Source organism: Lissotriton helveticus, chromosome 3_1 (assembly GCF_964261635.1).
Source record: "Lissotriton helveticus chromosome 3_1, aLisHel1.1, whole genome shotgun sequence".
In the NCBI taxonomy this organism is placed as follows: domain Eukaryota; kingdom Metazoa; phylum Chordata; class Amphibia; order Caudata; family Salamandridae; genus Lissotriton; species Lissotriton helveticus.
In genome coordinates this window covers 212301691-212321992 of record NC_136061.1, presented here as the reverse complement: position 1 = coordinate 212321992, position 20302 = coordinate 212301691, and the positions used below count along the sequence as shown (strand labels likewise).

Here is a 20302-nt window from a genome sequence, read left to right as displayed (position 1 = left end):
TTTTTTTTGCCCACATTATTCACTACTCACTGCACTTGTGATTTGTTCACGTCACGATGTGCATGCACTATGCTACTTGTCAACAGTGGGAAATATGCAACTTTTTCCAAGTGCGCATTTCACAACAAACTATTTACAATTTATTTGTGCCTCAGATTTCATTATACCATAATTCCCTCCATAGTTGGCACTATGCAAGCTATTTACCCACAGTGTTACCATTTATTTACTCAACAATGTGCAGTAAGACATTTATTCACGCCACATTGTATGCTATGAAATTTGTTCACCTACACACTTACTTGATATTGGCTTCAGAATTGCAAACGTTGGTGGAATCGTTTTCACCAACGTAGAGAAAGGCTATAAACAAAGAAAAAGAGCTGTGACAATGTAGCAAGAACATATGAACGTGCTTGTATTCACATTGAAATCACTGCATTTGAGTTTGTTTAAGTTGGAATGGGACAGGATCCAGGAACAACTTAGTTGGGAAATAGTAATAAGAAACAAAAGTAAAAAATGCATTTAACATAACAAGTAGAGTTAAAATAGGTAGTGATGTACTGCCTCGCTGCTACGAGGTACAATCTGACAGGGAAGATATGCGGCGCTGTATTGCTAGAGGCACTCTTGTGGTCTGACACCACGTGATGACCTGTGACTACGATCATTTCAATTGACTTTGGTGTGTTGTTTCATCCTAGCTTGAATATATGATGTCCTGCATATGCTTTGTTTCTCTTAAATGTTTCATTCTTGTAATCTTGCAGTCTTACAGTGGGAACTGTCACAGTAGGACAGCCTTGCCAAGAACAGAACTTGTGGGATGTGCATTTGAAAGCAGGCGAGAGAGAGAGGTGTGGAATGTACTTTTTGATTTCGAAGGGCAGTGTTATGAGCAGTGGTGCACAAATGTGCACTGTGTTGTACGTTGAGAGATGAAGTATGTGATGCTATAAGAAGTGGTGCACAAATGTGGATTATGTTGTATATTGGGAAGAATTATGAAATTCTTACTATTGGCTTTGACATGGCCTCATGTCATCCTGAATTCAGACTCTGCCTTGCTTGAGTTTCTCTGTGCGCACAGACAGGTTTGCAAGTTGTTTGGGTTAATCACATTCAAGGATTGTTTTTGTGAGAGATTGTTTAATGTACCCTGGAAGGCTTTCGTGAGCTTCATTAAGATAAAGGCTTGAACATGCAAGAATGTAGAGGGGACGTGGGAACTCCTTCCTACCGTGGGATGCTTGCTGGAAGCTGGCCAGTTCCAGTAAGTTTCCTTGGCACAGAAGGGAAGACTCTCAAGCCATCTAGTATGTGTTTTGAGATTATAAAGCTGAGGGTTGTTGTCTTAGAAACCGGGATTTTGGAATCCGAATAGGGACTGACGCGTCTACTTCGGAACAGCTGAACCCTGGTTGCTGAGGCGCTTATCCCCGGCTGTTTAATCCCCCGGTCTGGCGTGGGCTAAGATGCAGTGTTTGCACCAGGTGAAGTGTTGAGTTTTGATTATTGCTATTAACTTAAACAATGGATCAATAGCTTACCTGTTGTCTGAGTATCAGTCAGGGCTTCCATTTCTGATTCAACAGCTGGCGAGTCATTATCCAAGTCAATGGGTCTAGAAAAAGATTAAAATGATATCGGAATATTGGACCTCTGTTTCTCGATCTCGTCTAAATGACTGGCACATTTACAGCTGTGATGAGACTAAACTGCTTAATACCAAGAGAATGTTCTTACAAGTCTATTTTGTGAGCTATGAGACGAGAGGGATGAGAGAGTGTCCTGTGACCTACAAGAATGATAGAGATCAATCTCTGCAGGAGGTTTAAGGATTACTCTGAATATAAATAAGCATCTGTATATATCCCCGCAATTTTTCACTATAAGTATTAGACTTTTATCAAACCAAACCAGAAACTGTCCTGGTCGTAAGTGAAGGCCTGAGGTTGTCGTTGTGACTCACTGGTTTTATCAATTAAAGATATTTGCTGGCCCCACAGAAGTGATAGTGTTGGTAATGTTTCTCTGATCATATATGAGGGTTAGCTATCAATGTCTCAACCACCAGATAGACTGGACTTTCTCGTACTCTTGAGGAGAGGCATGGATCTTTATGACCCCAGAGGAGACCTTAGGATCTTCATATCGCACCTTACTGTTAGATGTGCACCATATCTTGGAGCCACAGAAAGCCTGGCATCTCGGTCTAACTTTGTGTTGGAGCTGCCACCTTCTAGCTGTGCTCCTTATAGATGGCAAGGACCTCTTTCAATTTGTTATTATAGTCGGTGAGATGCAAAGAAGCGACACTTAACTTGACAGATTAATAAGGAATCGCATTAAACAGCAGAAATGAAAATGTCAAAACTATTACAATCTCTATGTAAAGCACGGGGTTATTATTATATGTAGGAGAAAATAATTGTGTATTCAGCTCATCAGCCTATTAATAAGCAAAGTGGGAGCTTCACACTCAATATGAATGGGATCTGGATACTGGGCCAGATATACCCAACCTATTTAATAGGAGCTGTCAGAATAAGAGTTAGAACTAGGATGGCCTAGAATTATAGGATCTTTCTAAATTCTGCTTTTATCTTAAAATATGGTGGGCCTCAGGGCTACGTTTAAGGGTCCACAAAGAGGTGACTTTAGAGATGGGTATCAGACAGGAGCTTTTCAAGAAACCTGGCAGTGTCCCTCAGATCAGGGTACCTGAATTATAGAGTGAAAGCACAACCATTAATAGGTGGGCGCCTGTTTGGGGTGGGGGGAGTGAGAAGGTTTAAGCATCTAGATAAAGACTTCACTAGCCTGTAAAATCAAACACCTGGACATAAGGTCTCCTGATATATTAGGGCTACTTATATTTTCACCTAAAGGACCACTCATGAAACTTTTCAAAGTGTATAATTGGACTTCCAAGCAAAATAAAGAATCGAAAATGATCAGTGTTCTGGATGCTTATCTAGAACATAACATAAATTGTCCCTCGCTGGTTGCAGATGATTTTAATGAGACCTTTGAACCTCTGGGTTAAATGTACGCTTTAATGAGGAGGGAGGACAAGGACATGGCATATCCCTATGTTAACAGCCCCACCTCTTTAGAGAGAAACTACAGTGGCACTACAAATAGCATATTTTCCCTTTTGCATGGGTTTCGGGCCTGTAATGGTCATTCTGCATCAGACCGAGAAGCTATGTGTACATTTGAAAGGGCAAAGACGACAAGCAAGATTGATTACATACTTTTAGATCTACGCTTGTGGCCAAATAAGAGTGATATGGTTGTGCTGGAAAGAGATGACAGTGACAATAAAAACCTTTTCTCTTCCTCTAACAAACATCCCACGTGCAGAACTTTCAGTCTAGTTAAAAGGAGAAATGTTAGATGGTTGCATATCCTGCAGTAGCCCAGAAAATATGCTACTTATTTTATAGTAGTAGATGTCCTAGAACCTTTAGCAAAATCCCTGAGAATGGGATTCCAATAATAGATATACATTGCACTATGGTTGATTCACGTAGGAAACAATTCCTTAGGGTTACCAACCCAGACAGATAAACACAAAGAAAGCCTATGATATAACAATAGCTGTATGTACACTAAGAACAAATTCATGGTAACTGTTAAGCGTGGCAACAAAGAAACAATAGTTGCCTGTAGGAAAGAGTTTAAAAGCATATGCTAAATGCCAGGAGGAGGCAATGAGAGGAGGATAAATAGTGAAGTCTGGTAGTCACCCTAAACGACAGAGATAATAGGGCATTTTGACAAGTGGTGTGAACATTCCTATTCATTTCACATTGAAAGATACCATTACAGTCATAGAGTCCACGAAGGCTAGCAAGGCTCCAGAATTAGACAAGATTACAGGGGATCTCTACCGCTCAGAGACTGTTGTCAGGGTACCTTATAATAATGTGTTAAGTAACGCAATTGCAGCTGGTGCTGAGATCCAGGAATCATGGAGGGGGAAGAGATGATCCCAATATTTAACAAAGGGAATAGAGATAAACCTGTGGGATTATAGGCCAATATCCTTGATTGACACCATTCACTAGATTTTTTTGTAGACAAATTTGGGCCACATTACATGACTGGATCCAGGAATCCCAAGTATTATCCCATCTCCAGGCAAGATTTAGGATCACAAGCACAATAGACCAGGTGTTCCTATTTATTTTATCGGTTTGCAACACTGTTTCTCTGAATCGTGAGTTTTTCTATGTGACTTTCATAGATCTCAGGGATGCTTTCGAAATTGCTTCCCCTGGCAAATCTATGGCCTGTGCTGCGAATGATGGGAATTCCAGAAACCCTGATTTGTCTGATTACGTGTTTTTATAGCAACTACTATGCTCAAGTAAGATGGGCATAGGAATGATGAGCTGACCGACAGAATTGCAATAGAAAGAGAGGGGTCCACCAAGATTGTGTCTTAGCTCCAACATTCTTCAAGTTATACATAAATGGAGTGTTCGAACAACCTAGAGATTGCAATAATTATTCGCCCATCATGGCTGACCAGAGAAACCCTGCTCTCTCATTTACAGATGATACCCTATTAATATCAAAGACACCTATGGGCCTGAAAACTCTGCCAAATAAATTTTCCAACTTCTGCAGGCAATAAGGATTAGAAATTAATGCAAGTAAAACAATATGTATGGCTTTCAAACTGCATAGATCATTTAGGGGCAAGGTCTAATTGGAGGATACTGCGCTAGAGGGAGTAAAGGAGTCCGATCATCTGGGTGCAACACTAGTAACATAATAGGTGTATTTATAAAGCACACTTATCACCCATGGGCCTCAAGGCGCTGAATAACAGATGTCTATTGTTACCCAACTCAATGGTACTCATTTTATATTTTATTGACTTCAGATGGGGGAAAGGCTGAGTGGACCCGCCAGGATGTTTACCTGTGACCATGAGGTTGAACACAGGCCCCTGCTGTGGATGCATTAGTCCACTAAGCCACCAGGCAAAGGCTAGTGAATTCTGTGTCATGGGCATCACAGATCACGATTCATGGATTCAAGCAAGCCGGGCTGAAGACGGCTGGAATGTCAGAAACCTGTCCTCGGAAGCTTGTTTCCGGTCCAGGGAAGGCATGGCTTGGCAGTTCGGGCTGGACTGTTCCCATGAGGCACAGGGTCAGACTGATTTGCATATAGCCATGTCTGAACTGGGGTGGCAGAGTGGGCTAAAGAACGGTGATGGATCAAACCCAGTCTTTTGACTGGGTGTGAGTGTGTGATTGGTTCAGATGCCCCGTCCATCAACACCCCCTTTTGTACCGCAGAGGGGAGCAGAGCAAAGTCAGCCAGGCCAGAGGAGAGGCAACAGGAGGAGGAAAGCATACCTGCAGGGACCAGAAGCTCGGCGCGATCACAGCCACCAAATCCACAACCACAGGCATCACCACAGCGCCAGGGATCGCCGCCATCCCCTCATACCCAGACCCCACTGCGACGATCACCAACACCACCACCACCACAGTCACGCAGGAGGCATGCCGTGGCCACCCTCCAGCAGATGGAGGAGACGTCAGAGGAGGACACAGGGGGCCACCAAAGTCCAATCCATGAGGGAGGCAAGAGGGAGAGGGCTGGTACTTCATCCGAGGGCGCCCACAGTTCATCCCGATGCCGCAGGGCAAGGCCGGACAGTCCTGAAGCATCCGAACAGGGTGAAAGTGTGTTTGCTGGACTGGAAGGCAACATGCTGAAGGTCCAGCGCCTGCAATGGAGGGAGATGAAATCACTACACAGGGAGGTGGCACACATCAACAAGCACATGCACAGGATGGAAAAGGGCATCAGTGCGATGGGAGACAACTTGTGTGAGGGAATGGATAGAGTTGCAACATCAGTGGATAACCTCTGCAGCCAGCTTGAGCAGGACCATCTTGGCAGGCGCAGGGAGAGGCAGAGGCTCCAGGCCTATACCAAGACTGTGAACCGGCTGGCCACTGCAACCTCACTGATGTGTCGCAGGTCCATCGCCATGCAGGAAGAGATGGCGCATTGCAGCAGGGATGTGGCCAGGGGCATGGTTTCTATGACCGCAGCATTAGAGCTCTTGCAGAATGCAAAGGCGGCCACAATGGAAGGGGGGGGGACAGTGAGGAGGCTACCAGCCGTGGTAGCATTACGCCCTCTCCCACCGAGGGCAGGAGGTGCAGCGAATGCCACGGCAACGCGCAGGAACAATCTGACACTACAGACAGTGTCGCCAGGGAACGTGCTCAAGCAGCGCGTGGACGCAGGAAGTAGGGACCAATGCCTATTGCCAAACATTAGATGGGTGATGTAACCCATGTCCGATTGGACACAGCTCACAATACTGGTGGTGTGCTAATTAAACACCTTCACATTAAACTGTTACTGGCTCTGTGTCGTTACTCACTCAGAAATAGTTAGACATTATCTCTGCCCGTCTACCATCATGTTCAACTGCAACACCAGCTGTGCAGGGCTCTGGCTGAGGGTTGTCCTCGTCCTCAGAGTCAGTTAGTTCCACTGCTGTTCCTTTTTTTTGTGGCCAGATTGTGTAGCATTGCACAAGTAGCAATTATCTTGCAACATTTGATGGGGCTGTACAGACGTGCACCTCCACTTTTGTGGAGGCAACGGAATCTGCTTTTAAGCTATCCAAATGTGCGCTCCACCACGTTGCGTGTGCTCCTATGTGTCACATTGTATCTCCTCTCCCTTGGGGTGGTGGGGTTGAGATATGGTGTGAGTAGATAAGGCCGGAGTGCATATGCGCTGTCACCTATGTACAGAAGGAAGTGCCATTAATTTGTGTGACAACCAGCTTGAGCCACATTGACTTACCTAGTAGGTATCCATCTCCAAATTCACCAGCAAGCAGACGTGTATGGATACCACTGTTCCGGAAGATGTACGAATTGTGGGTACTCCTGGGGAATTTGGCCACGATGTCAGTTATGATGTACTTGGCATCACATATCACCTGAACATTGATGGAGTGGGTGGATTTGCGGTTTCTGTAGATGTATTCAGTTGCTGCAGGTGCGCAGATAGGTATATGGGTCCCATCGACGCAGCCAATGACGTGTGGGAACTGCGCAAGTTGGTAGAACTCCAGCTTGGTCCTCTGCAGCTCCGCCTGTGTACTGGGGAAGGTAATGTAATGTTCCATTCTGTCCATCATGGCATCCAGGAAGGTGTTGAAGAAACGGGATAGACAGCTCCGTGACACACCACCCACAGCGGCTATCTCACCCTGGAAACTTCCTGATGCAAGGAGGTGCAGGCAACAGAGTACCTGGATATGGGTGGGGATTGCGTGGGCCCTTGGTGTCTGATGCTCCAAATAGGGTTTTAGGTCCCGTATTAGGTCAAGGATGGTGTGTGGGTGCAGTCTGTACCTTTCATGGATTTCAGGTTCAGTCAATTGAAATAATGTGATGCGCAGTCTGTACACCCACTCTTCCCGTCTCCAGATCCTCACTCCTGCTGCTCTCAAGCGTAGCCGCCTTGCTATGAGGTAGAGGCCCGCCATTGTGTTCCCACTGTTGCATTTTGGGGCTGTTTTTATGCACTGCACATGATTACCACCTGCTCAGGATAAGTGGTAAATACCGAATCGTTATTACCGAATTTGGCCAAAATCGGTAATATTGATGTTTGCTACATCGCATTTTGGGGTTTTTACCGAATCGTTATTTCCGATTCGGTATTCATTGTTTCGGTATTCTCCGATAGGTAAATAAGGAATCGGTAATTATTTACCGATTCGTTATTATCGATGACATTCGGTATTACGTACATCTCACATGGCTAAATACCGGTCGGTAAAGCCGAAATCTACCGATTTTCGGTTTTACCGACCGGTATTTGGCCACCTACATATGGCCCAGTATGAGGTAGCTCTAAGGGTTTTAAAAGTTGACACCAAGTAATTGATTGCACTCACTCTGACTAAATATCTATATTATGCTTGGAGGATTAGAAATAGATTTGATACAAATGGGCTTTTACAGTTTCATTCATGAATTGGTTGGTGATTTTATCAGGGGAAATGTTCTTTATATGCATTTGTAATGATATGATTTTATATGAGCTCTGTACTGTGTTTTAAATGACGTTTTATGGAGGTTTCCTCTGACAAACTAAATTACAAAAATAGTTTAAACATTTCATGGTCCAAGTACAATTAATTAAAATAAATGAACACACTCACAGTGTACCACGCAATGTATTTACTCCACCGTATCACTAATCAACTTGTTTATAACATACAGGGCCTGATTACGATGTCGGGTGGACGCCTGTTGCAGTCTTGGGACCGACTGACCTCCGGTCGGTGGTCCAGACATTGCTATTACAATGCGACTACACATGGTGCGGTCGCACACCCTCATTTCTCTATGGGAGCTTGTGCTGCAGCTGTAAACCGGCCGCAGCACAAGCGCCCATAGAGAAATGGAAGTTTCTGTTAATCTCTGCACCTTGTGACAAGCACCTCATGGTGCCTGCCACATGGTGCAGTGATTAACGGGGGGCACTATCGGTGCCCCCTCAGCCCTCAACGGGAGGCCTCTGGGAGAAGGGGGCCCTGCTAGGGGCTCCGAGAGTCGCTTTCTGACAGGCTTTCCATGTCGAAAGCCCACATGTAAAGCCTGTGGGAATCTGACATTGTAATCCCGACAGCGGAAACGCAGACTTGAAGGGATTATGTGCCGGTTCCGACTGGCGGACGGGCTTCGTGAGCCAGTCGGAAGCCAGCCGGAATGACTGGCCAGTTTCACTTCCGACTGCCGTCATTGCAATACAGTAGTCGAAAGTAAAAACTATGATGTCAGTCGGAAAGCCTTCGATCGGCATCATAATAGGGACCTAAGTGTATTATGAATTGTAATAATTTGTTCATTAACTCACTTACTTCATACTTGTTACAGAGTTATTAACTTCATTGTAATCGTTTTCACCAGTGTCGAAAAAGGCTGTGAGTGAACATAAAGTGTTCGTGATAACATAACAAAAAGATGTAAAAATGTCTTTGTCCATAATTAAATCACTGTATCTATGATTGTTCTCTTTAATCATTTAGATGAATTACTATAAACAAAGTGATAAGAAACCATATTAGACATCTGGTACTATCTCTCGGTTTTAGGATTTCATAGGCGGCAGGGAAAAAAGTGCACCTTATTTGGGAAGCAGCATCAATAAACGGAAGTGAAAAATCTCTATCCCGTCAAATAAGTAGTGAAGTTAAAATGGGAAGAGAGGCAGAGCCTACCTTCTATCAGGCAGAATCAGTATGTGTGGGGATGCTTTTGAGAGAAATTGACCAGAACGAACTATTGCACAAGAGGCGATTCTTTGCTCTTGTGATGACAACATAAAACTGGTATATAAACTAAGCAGCAAAGCTCTGCCTTGAGGTAGAGTTGAAGATATAATTGATGAAGTCCTTTTCAATCTTAGATAATAGATGGGGTGTCAGGTGCAGTGGTTTCCCTAGATTTTAAATATATAGTGATGCAGTATACCTCTGTCATGCGGTAGAACTGGGTTATTCCAATTTCAATTATCAGGCCAGAATGATGCCTGTGAAATGATGTTGGATGAATGCTTTAATTTGTGCCGCTACATGGAGGTAATGGTGTTAAGTTTTATTGGGGTGAACCCATAAAGCTACCCGGCCTGGGTCAGTAGTACAGTACGTTTCAAAAAGTGGTTGTGGTAGTTTCTTATTACTATACACTATACACATAGAAATAGACAATTCACCACAGAGAATTTTGATTCAATTCAAAGATAAGGAAATTTAGGGCCATACGTAGAAAGCCTAATTGCGGTCGCAAATGCTGAAATTTGCAGAATTTCAGCATTTGCTATCGCAATTAGGGCAGTGTGCTATATAGCAAACAAAACCCTGCATGCAAAATAAGGAATCGCAAAATTTGTGATTCTTTATTTTGCTATTGCATTTAAGGATTTGCTAATTGCGATTCCTTAAATGCAATGTAGGAAGCACCCAAGTTGTGCGAATTTTGGCTTAAGGAATCGCAAAATACCACCAACTTTAGGTTGGTGGTATTTTGCAATGTCTTTGAAAAATGCACGTTTTTGGCATTTTTCAAAGTGCCATGTGGTTCACATACATGCCCTTAGGGCATGTATGTGGGGCACATGTGCACACATGTTAATTTCAGAGGTGCAAAAGGGTGTCCTATTGACACCCTTACAACCCTGAAATTGCATTCTCAATTTGCGATTCTCATTAGCCCATAGGAATGAATGACAAGGTATTCCTTATTTGCGAATCTCAATTTGCGATTCGTAAATAAGGAATAAGTGGGATTCACAAAAAAATTGCTAATCCTACCTACATTTAGCTTTGCGATTCTTTAATTGCGATTCCCTAAAAATCGCAATTTGAGAATCGCAAAACGAAAATTACCTACATACGCCCCTAAATTTTCATAAGTGACACATTTATTAATTACAATTATAAATCAAAGCATTAATGTTTTGACATGTATCAACTTGAATACATTCAAAGTGCATGTAATATTTACAGTGCTCTCAGTGTGACATGGAGAAAGAAGAGGGTATTGGGTAATGGGGGTGAGTTGATGAGTGAGGGACAGGGTAAAGGTGTAATGACATTGGCACCTTTACTATTATATACAATAGGATCTTTCCAGCCTAATATCGGTCAAAAGTTCCCATGTGTACATAACGCATTGACAAATATTCATCAAATTGTTCTTTTGCTATGAGTTTGTTGGTACGTGGTGGATGGTCTACGTTTCGACCCCGGGCAAAAGAAGGGTGACTTGATCTTCACTTTGGGGTCTTCATCAGGACAAGAATAAGTGGGGAGCACCTGCAAGTAATGAAAATGGTTCAGTATGGTTGTGTGTATAGTATCTGTGGTGAATAGTGCGGTAGGTCATCCGGATTACACCTACTTGTAAAAGGAAGGACGGAGAGTGTACAATCCTTGTAGGGCACACAAAGGCTCCTGGAAATCTAAACAGGAATAGAGGGACTAAGTATTAGCATGAGGCAGAAGAATCTAGAATCCTCACGTACCCTAATTACCCAATACCCTTTTCTTTTTCCATGTCACACTGAGAGCACTGTAAATATTACATGCACTTTGAATGTATTCAAGTTGATACATGTTGAAACATTAATGCTTTGATTTATAATTGCAACTAATGAATGTGTCACGTATGGAAATTAAATTTCCTTATCTTTGAATTTATTTAAAATTCTCTGTGGTGAATTGTCTATGTGTATACTGTACAGTAATAAGAAACTACCACGACCACTTTTTGAAACCTACTGTACCTGGAGGTGATGGGCACAACCACTCATTTTTCAGGAACGGCACTTATTTTTCTTCATCAGATTTTGATAGAGAACAAGAGAGAGAAAGGAAGAAAAGGGAGAAAGGGATGAAAATGAATCATCAGGAGTAAGATTAAAAGACAAGATATATGGGATTGTGGACGAAAGAACCAGGGAATGGAATAAGACTACAGAACTTTTAGTAGTAGGCAACTCTGGCAATTGACCATGCCAGAGGTGGCCTGCTAGGAAAAACAATGGGGCACATGTATCAATATTAGGTATAGCGATTACCTAATTGTGATTTTCTGGAAATCGCAATTAGGTTATCGCTATTCCTAATGCATGTAACTCCATGAGTTTCATTTAGCGATTCCTAAGGGGTTGCAAATCGACCTACCTTATTGAAATTAATGAGGTAAGTCGCTATTTACGAACCATTAGGAATCACTAAAATCATGGGGATAGTGGCCTGCTGGGGTCAGCAGACCACCATGTCCGTGATTGCTTTTAAGTAAAGCAATTTTTTTTAAAGCAGCTCATTTTCCTTAAAGGAAAACATGGCAGCATTAAAAAATATATATATTAAAAATGAAAAGCTTTCTTTTAATTATTTAAGAGCAGGCAGTGGTCCGTGGGACCACCGTCACCACGCCAGGAGGCGCATTAAAGCAGCTTTGGGTCCCGCAGCGCAGGAGCCCGTCATCACCACACCAGGGCTGGGACTCAAGCTATCCCTCAGATTGCTGCCCCTTGGGGGGAGGGGTGCTGGGGAAAAAGGACGGTGAGCACTTGAAAGATGTCCGAGAGACACGTAGTAGTGCTGCTAATAGTTACCTCCATCAACTTACCGGACCCTGGCCTGGGTGGTCGGACGCTGAGCTTTAGTCAGTGTTTCAGAAAAGGTATTTTTTTTTATAATACAGCCTACATAGGTAGGCTATGTGTACCTCAGTAGCCTCTTCTCCTGAGGCTTGTCCTAACCCCCCTCCCAATCATGCCTCATTGTACTCTAATGTTATGTGCTTAAAATAGCCATGCAACTTACTCTCAGCCACAGGTTAATAATAGCTGGTGGCGCCTTACTGTAAACAGCGAATTGATTTTTATTAAATGGCCCAATGTGTCTTTTTTGATAAAAATTACACTTTGCGGCCGAATTGTGATCCCTAGCTATGTGTGTGCGATTCCATTTCTGGTGCTTTCCGGCTATTTTAACATCATCTTAGAGTTTCTTGATGCTCTAATGGGTGTAATTTCCTAATATTAATATGTTTCCCTCGTTTTCATTGCTTGATTTTGTTTGGGAGAAAGTGTCATTCATAGTAGTTGAAATGTCACTCATAATTACACTGACATTATAAAAATGTCACACATAGCAATCTGAAACCTTGGCAGCTATGATGTCACTCATAATTACAATAAAATTCTAAAAGTGAAAGGGCCACACATAGCAATCTGAAACCTTGGCAGCTATCATGGATGAGCCACAGACTCAGCTACCCACCCCTCTGAATCTGCTGCTTTCCTCCTACCTCACTCACTCCAGGCAGGGTCTATGGTAGGCAGGGGTGGTTCGGTTTCAACTTTGTTGCCCTATTAGTACTGAGTCTGCAGTGCAGCAGCCCGACTCACATTCCAGAGAGCCAGGCCAGCAAAACGCCCAAAGCTGCCTGCAAGTATTAAGCACTGCCCCAGGCCAGAATTGACTCCTCACGACGAGAGCGTAGCGGTGAAGCACGTAACACGTCACTGCTACATTCTAATCACGAGCGAGGGCTGGCCAAAAATGGATTACAGGGCCGTCACTGGTAGCGCTAACGCGCGCCGCGCACGCTACAAGATTGACGGCCCTGGACTCTGAGGCTGGGATGGGGGGGGGCAACAATGGTCGAGGAATCCGAGAGGCGGAGGGCACACTAACGCGAGACTTAGTTAAGCCGCGCTGCAGCCTGCACTCCTTCTGACCTGATTTCGGTGCACACAAACGCGGAAATTGAAAGCACTGTTGTTGCAGGTGGCCGCGGTGCTTTCTTTCAATTAAATTACCAAAAACTAATTCCTGCGTTTGTGTGCACTGAAAGCAGGTTAGAAGGAGTGCAGGCTGCAGCATGGGCCGCTTTGCACTTTTAAACTCTACTGGGCCGTGGGCGGCGGCCGCGGCACTGGAGGCCCGTTGCGGCTGCCTTTATAATTTGTTTGGGGACCCTGTGTGCGTTCCCAAATAAATGATAAAGGCGGGCGCAACGGGCCTTCAGTGCCACGCGGCCGCCTCAAAAATGGTGCCGCCTGGGGCGGACTACCGCCCCACCCTAGCTACGCCACTGGGGATATCTCTCCCATTCTCCCTGCCAGGTAATCCCTCAAGTTCTGATATGATATTAATTGTGGAGTCGCGACGGCCACTTCTTCTGTACCGCCACCAGCAAAAAAAACTGTCAGACAAATTCCTCAGATTTTAAAAATTATACTAAAGGAAGGAGTAAAGGTTCTGGAAGTAGGCTCATTGTCCTTGAGCCTGGTCCAGCCTCCCCTTACCTTGTAGTGAGACAAGGGATCCCCTGATGTGGCATATATTACACAAGTAGAATGTCACAACATATTTTAGGTTTTTGCCGACGAGGAGGTTTGGGTTTTAGGGGGTGGGTTAGATAACCATGAAAAGATTTGTAAAATTCCTGCTAGTGAGATACAGTCCCTGAAAACACTAATAAAGTCCATAAGAGATGAGGTTGTAGCACTGAGATTGGAGATTGCTAGTTTAACTGGGAGGGTGAACTGTCAGGCAGTTTCAATAGAGGCCCCCACAGCATATCCGTCCACTGTCACAAAGGGAAGTGATGCTAGGTGTTCAGAACATTCCAGGATGGGTGACATTAGACCCTTGTATCGTGTTACCATCGCTGCCCCCCCCCCCCACCTGTCCATAAGGTCACTGTTCTAGTGACTTGGATATTACATCGTTAGTAGATCTAGAAGGAGCTGGTCAAGGTAGGGGAGTGGGTATGGTGTCAGATAGAGGCAAGGTTACACTAGATGAAGGGTGCTCTTCTAAGTCTACCCATGTTTTTTTTTTGGGAAAGGTGGTAGTGAGGGATGGTGTCTACACTAGATCCAATGACCAGGGCAATCAAGCAGTGGTATACCTTACAGAGGTTTCCAAACTCTTTAAGGTTGGGTATGAAGACCAGGACTCACTCAATAACAAGGTAATTCATTGATTTAGGTCTTCTCGACACTGCTACTCAATCATTAGAGACGACATTAGGTATGTTGAAAGATTGCCCTTTCCGGGGTCACCATGGGATATCATCCAAGTTGATATGGGTATAGTTGTTGGATTGTTGTCATTTGATTCCTGTATTATTCCCATTGTGAACGCCTCTATTACCATCAGATAAAGACCCCCATTTAGGCCAGACTTAGTGTTACCCAGGCTTGTCCCAGAAGGGTACCCAACAATCAACAGGGCTGATTTCAGAGGGAAAAGATTACTTCAGGCTGTGGGTCCGATGTCACTAGACAAAAAACCCAGGGTCTCATGGGCCATTCTTAATCTCACAACAGTCGGGAGTCCTTTCCCACCCAGGACTGGCAACACATTTTTAGGCTTATTGCGAGGTATTTGACGTGGGCTTAAGGAGGGGAAGGTTTCCTATCCTTTTTGAAACTGTGGAAAGGGGGAACCCATGGATCGCTGTAGTGACCCCAACCACCCCAGAGTTTGTGATCATTATTTAAGGTTCCTTGTCTGGAACGTGGCAGGGATTTATAAATTATTAGCCAACCCAGAATGGTGACCACAATGCCCTAGTCTTTTCTCTTATAAAGCAGGGCACTTACGAAAATGACATAACAGGTAGACCTGATCTGGGTGCCCGATCTATTACGAACAACCAGAGATTAATTAGATGGTACTGGGTGGAGGAAAAACCCGGGGATTCTTGAAGCAGTCAAAGGCAAATCTGCCTGGAGTTGGACGAACTGGCTAAATACCCCACAAATGACAAAGCAATGAATTAGGGCATCCACCATGGGTCACTTTGCATGAGATTAGGGACATGCTGAGGAAACCGCGCAAGGTGCAAAAAATTGAGGTAAACTTTACACTTCTGAGATGTGATCCCCAGGTTGCATGGTACAACCAGGACTGCAGGAAAGCAAAGGGGGCACTTGTACATGCAATACAATCAAATGGACGCCCAGTTGTAGTGGCAAATAGAGTCAAGTAAAGGGAGGTAAAGGAGATAGCAAAGAAGAACTGGGGAGGTTCCCTATGGTCCTCCCTACAGAGGGCGTTGACAGCCAAAGACCCTAAGACCTTCTGGAATAAAGCAGTGCACTGGCTTAAGGGGAGAAAGCAAGCTCCAGAGTTTACAGTTCAGCCCGAGGAGTGGGTGTCTCACTATGGGTCTCTTTATGAGTCAGGCACAACAGTAGTGGCGGAAGCTAGTGATAGAAATAGGGAGAACCAACTGGAGTGGGTGAAGCTTTGGTTTTTCCATCGAAGAAACCCATACGATTCATTCATGTGTTCCAGCCCCGATTGAATCCCAAATGACTTGTATTGAGAGGCCATAATCCTTTGGGGCTCCTACATTAATTTTCTCTCCAATACCATTACATCTGGTGCTACCACCCCTCCTTCGTGGAAACCAGCAGAAATAATCTCCATCTATAAGAAGGGTGGGAGAGCTAAGCCAGCTAGTTATAGGCCTATAAGCCTCATTGACTCCCTGCAGAAACTTTTCTGTAAACAGATCTTGGCTAGTATTCAAGATTGGATTCTAGAGTCCTGAATCTTGAGTGATTACCAAGCAGGTTTTCGCGCACAAACTAGCACCCTGGATCAGGCATTTTGTCTTCTTTGTATTTATTGAAGTTGCCATTAAGAGTGGGAAGCTTTTTGTGGCTTTTGTTGTTTTAGGTTCTGCGTTCAGTCTAGTCCCCCGATCCAGTTTATTGAGGGTTTTAAAAGAGATGGGCATACTAGGTAATATTTTAAATATTTTAATTTGATTGCACTAGCTCACGTTAGGTGGGGGGAGAACAATCAATTAACGGAGCAATTCCCAATCCAACGTAGAGTGAGACAGGGATGTTGTGTTAGGTCCCAAACTTTTTACTCTTTTTAACAATGGGGTGATTGATTTTTCAGATTGAGATGGTTGTGCTGCCCCTGAAATTAGTGCAAGAACGATGAAATCCTACTTTTTTCAAATCCCCGCAAGGTCTCCAAAAACTGAATGATTTCACTCGGTTCTGCGATGAGCGGACCTGGTATTAAATGAGGACAAAATAAAATATATGTTTTTCACAAGAGGAACTGCAAAACTATCCAAAAGACGTTTTTTTGTAGGAAGTAGTCATTTGGAGCAAGTCGATGTTTTTGATTATCTGGTATCCGCCTGATTTCCAACATGCACTGGGCTCCCCACATTGAGAAAGTGAAATTATTGTTAATACAGCAGACACCTCACATTAGCAAAATTCATAGAAATACGCTGTCTAGGCAAGTGGCCCCAGCCCTGGAAATTTATACCATAAAGTCTCTAGAGGGGACCCTCTATAGAGTGAGCTTTGGGGTACTGTAACACAAATTGTTTGATGAGCGTAGAGAATCGTTTTCTTAGATCTTTTTTAGACCTACCTCCCTGTACCCTCCGACTCCTCTCTATTTGGGTTTTGCCCATAGACAGCTGGTCCACAAATTATTCATATTTTGGTATTGTTTGTGGTCTGTTGTAGAGCTTACCTCCTACCGTGAGGCTCTGTCTGGTCTTTTGAAACTCTCCCAGATAACCTCGATTTCATGGTTCAGTACATTGAGAGATTTATTGTGGGAGCTTGGGATTGAGGCGTTCTGGTCAAATCTGGAAAGTCTGGCTCTTATCCCAAGTGCAAGGGTTAAAGTGATGTTCTGGGGAACAATAGCTGAGAAGGAGTTGGCTAAATCAGAGGGTAGTTTGACCCAGAAGTCAAACTAAAGTGAAATTGTTTCCCCCTCTGGCACGCAAACATTTTTTACAATTTTGTTACAAGGCTTTACCTACTAAGCCTTTTTGTATTAAGTGGTGCTGTAATGCTTTTAACGATGATCTCTGTCCTTCGTGCAAAGTTAGCCCAGAATCGATTGTGTACCTACTATTCTTCTGTCCAAACTACATATCCTTGAGGGCAAACAATGTTTTCCACGCAACACACACACTGCGGTAGTTTACAACGCGGTCGTTACAGCAACCATGTTGTTACCACTCGGATCATTACATTACATTACATTACTCGTGTCATTACATCGCAAGTCGTTTCAATGACTTAGCTCTAGGGGGCGTGCAACACCAGGAAATGTGTTGGATTTTAAATCCAACACCTTCTCTGCTGTTGCGCAAACTGGAGAAGGAATAGTAATTAATACTATTCCTAAGTCCAGTGCGCCCCCTAGAGCAAGTCGTTGAAACGACTTGCGATGTAATGACACTCGTAGTAATAACACGGTCATTGTAACAACCGCGCTGTAAACTACCGCGTTGTAAACTACCGCATTGAACATGATATATTCATCCTTGAGGAAAAAGTGGATTGTTCCATTATGCAGATTGGTGGGTCTTGGCCATTATCTAGAGGTGTTGAGAATCTTGTATGCAGATACACGCTGAGTAATAGTTTTGGCCTGGCCAAATATTGGCACGCACTTTGGATTAAGTGTTCTAAATGTATTGTAAGAAGTATCCCTTTTTTTTGGATCAAATTTGTTTTTATTTAGGTTCAGTCAAGTAATACAACACACAATACTTTTCACAAGGGCCCTTACTCCCCCTCCCCCCCTCAGTAGCGCATATACCCCTTTTTCTTTTCCTATGGGGATGGTCCGCATGTGTCCATGTAAGCTCGTGTGCTGGTAGCTCAAAGAAATCTTGTGGGCCAGAACCTCTATAGCCAAATCCCTCCCTTGACCCTCCCTAACCCCAACCAACTCTCCCTCCCTAACCCCTGCCACCCCCTTCCCCCCTCCCCTCGGTGTGTTCAAGTCAGGTCTTTGTCTATGGGGCTCGAGTCTAGGCCTTCTGCCCCTCCGCGTTCGTCTTATTGTGGAATTCATCTGAGAGTCTGAGAACTCTTAGGTATTTAGGGCAAGTGATCTCATTGAATTCTTGGGTAAGCAAGGTGAGGAGCGGCTGCCATATTTCTTTAAACGTGTCCGAGGTTTGCGTGAGGGAAGCCTGGATCCTTTCCATCCCCAATATATACCACAGGCGATGCAGCCAGCCCGTGTGTGTGGGTTTCCGTGAAGTCCTTCGCAACAATGGAGAGAGAGAGGGATAGTAATAATGACAGGCACTATGTGAGGTGGGAACTCCTGGTCCCCCAATTAATATGAAAAAACAATAGAGGAGTAACCCCTCGTGGGTAGAGAGAAAAAACTCTCTAACAATGAGCGCAAATGCTCTGGTCAGCACATTTTGCCCCAACCTGTTGCTGGATAATACATATCCTTATAGAAGACCCCTCACTCACCAACCTGGTTGGTGACATGCTTCATCATCGGGGTCCCACCCCATAGGCCGAGTGCCTACAGGGTGTGCTGCGACACCTGATTACAGTGGAGCTGGTTTTGTTTTTATGTGTTCAAGACTATCAAAATTGTGTTTAAAAAGGGCCAACAATACTCACTTCAAGTATTTTATTCTTGAGTGCTTGAACCCTTGGTAAAATTAAAGTGTGACACCTTTGCCTAATTAGGAAGGCTTTGGTGTCAAAAGTCGTATTTAAAATATATAAAAATAGCGAAAGTGTTCTATGTGAATGTGAATATACAAAACTATTGTTTAAAAAGGTCTACATGTTTCAACCCATACATGGATTCAAGGGTTTTCATCAGGACCGTGGTGATTTGAACTGGGTGGTCCGCCCACGCTAAGGAGCGTCCTGCCCTAGTTCAAGTTAGAGACCATAAATAGTGATCTCGTGAAAAAAGTGCGTTTTTCTTTTTGAAAAAACCTGTGAAAAGACAGGGAAACAAAGAACAGGAAGGGGTCACACACTGGGGTAGACAAATTGGATTATACCACATATAACACATACGTTCATGGTCAGTAGCACAATCGTAACTTCCACATGTGGAGTCATGCCAGCATATCAATATCGTGAGTAGAACATATCTATTGCATGGATGGCAACAGAACTACAGTGATAAGTTGCCGGGTAGTGCCTTTCAATCGAAGGGCAGGCGCCAAAATGAGGGGTGTCGAGATGGTTTTGGCGTCTGGAATATGTGAAAATCAGGGGTCGGTAAATGGGAGGGTGACCTATTAGCGTGCTGCGATGTGAACGGCTGCCAAACATTTGTGAGCAGTCGTGCAAAAAAACCCTCTCAATTTCATGGAGGCGGCTAGTTTTTTAGTGCTTACGCTTAGAAGCGGAACTATCGCTTCATGGGCACCAGCGTTACCAAGTTGACAGGATTCCGTCTCCTGTAGGTAGAAAAACATGTATCTAGTGTCAGCTATATAGTCACTGAGTGCTGACAATCGAATATTGCCTCAAGAGAAAATGCGGTCAATCATTACCGCATTTCGATCCATCAAGTGTACTTACTTGTCGCTTCTGTTCATCAGACCGAAAAACCTACTTGGTTCTTGCTCGGCGTGCCCCGTAGAGTGTCTCCGGTACCTGAATGCTGCCGGTAATGTGAGCACTTCCTAGTTGGGCGTGGCCGGGTCACGTGTGTTAAGCACGTGGTATAGTGATAGCCACTCACGATGTTTTTGTTAACATAGTAAAAGGACTACACTTGCACAGATGGGTCATTGTGTACATCGCTATGGTAACGATGTGTTTTGATCTCGGGCGAGCAGCGTTTCCGTGAAGTCCCCCATAGGGAGAGGATGTGTTGTGTCGCCGCACCCAGAGCCAGACCTATCTGTTTTCCCCTGATCGATTT

General features: G+C 44.1%; 1 protein-coding gene across 1 annotated transcript in view; it reads right to left on the bottom strand.

The window, feature by feature from the left end:
• The window catches only part of LOC144824482 (uncharacterized), a 695244-nt gene that overhangs the window by 526004 nt on the left and 148938 nt on the right, over positions 1-20302 (bottom strand). The window contains exons 2-3 of the mRNA XM_078683566.1: positions 1554-1627; positions 303-363 (exon numbers count right to left, since the gene is read on the bottom strand). Coding sequence (XP_078539692.1) covers positions 303-363; positions 1554-1584 — 92 coding nt within the window. The 5' untranslated portion in view covers positions 1585-1627. The remainder of the gene's footprint in view (positions 1-302; positions 364-1553; positions 1628-20302) is intronic.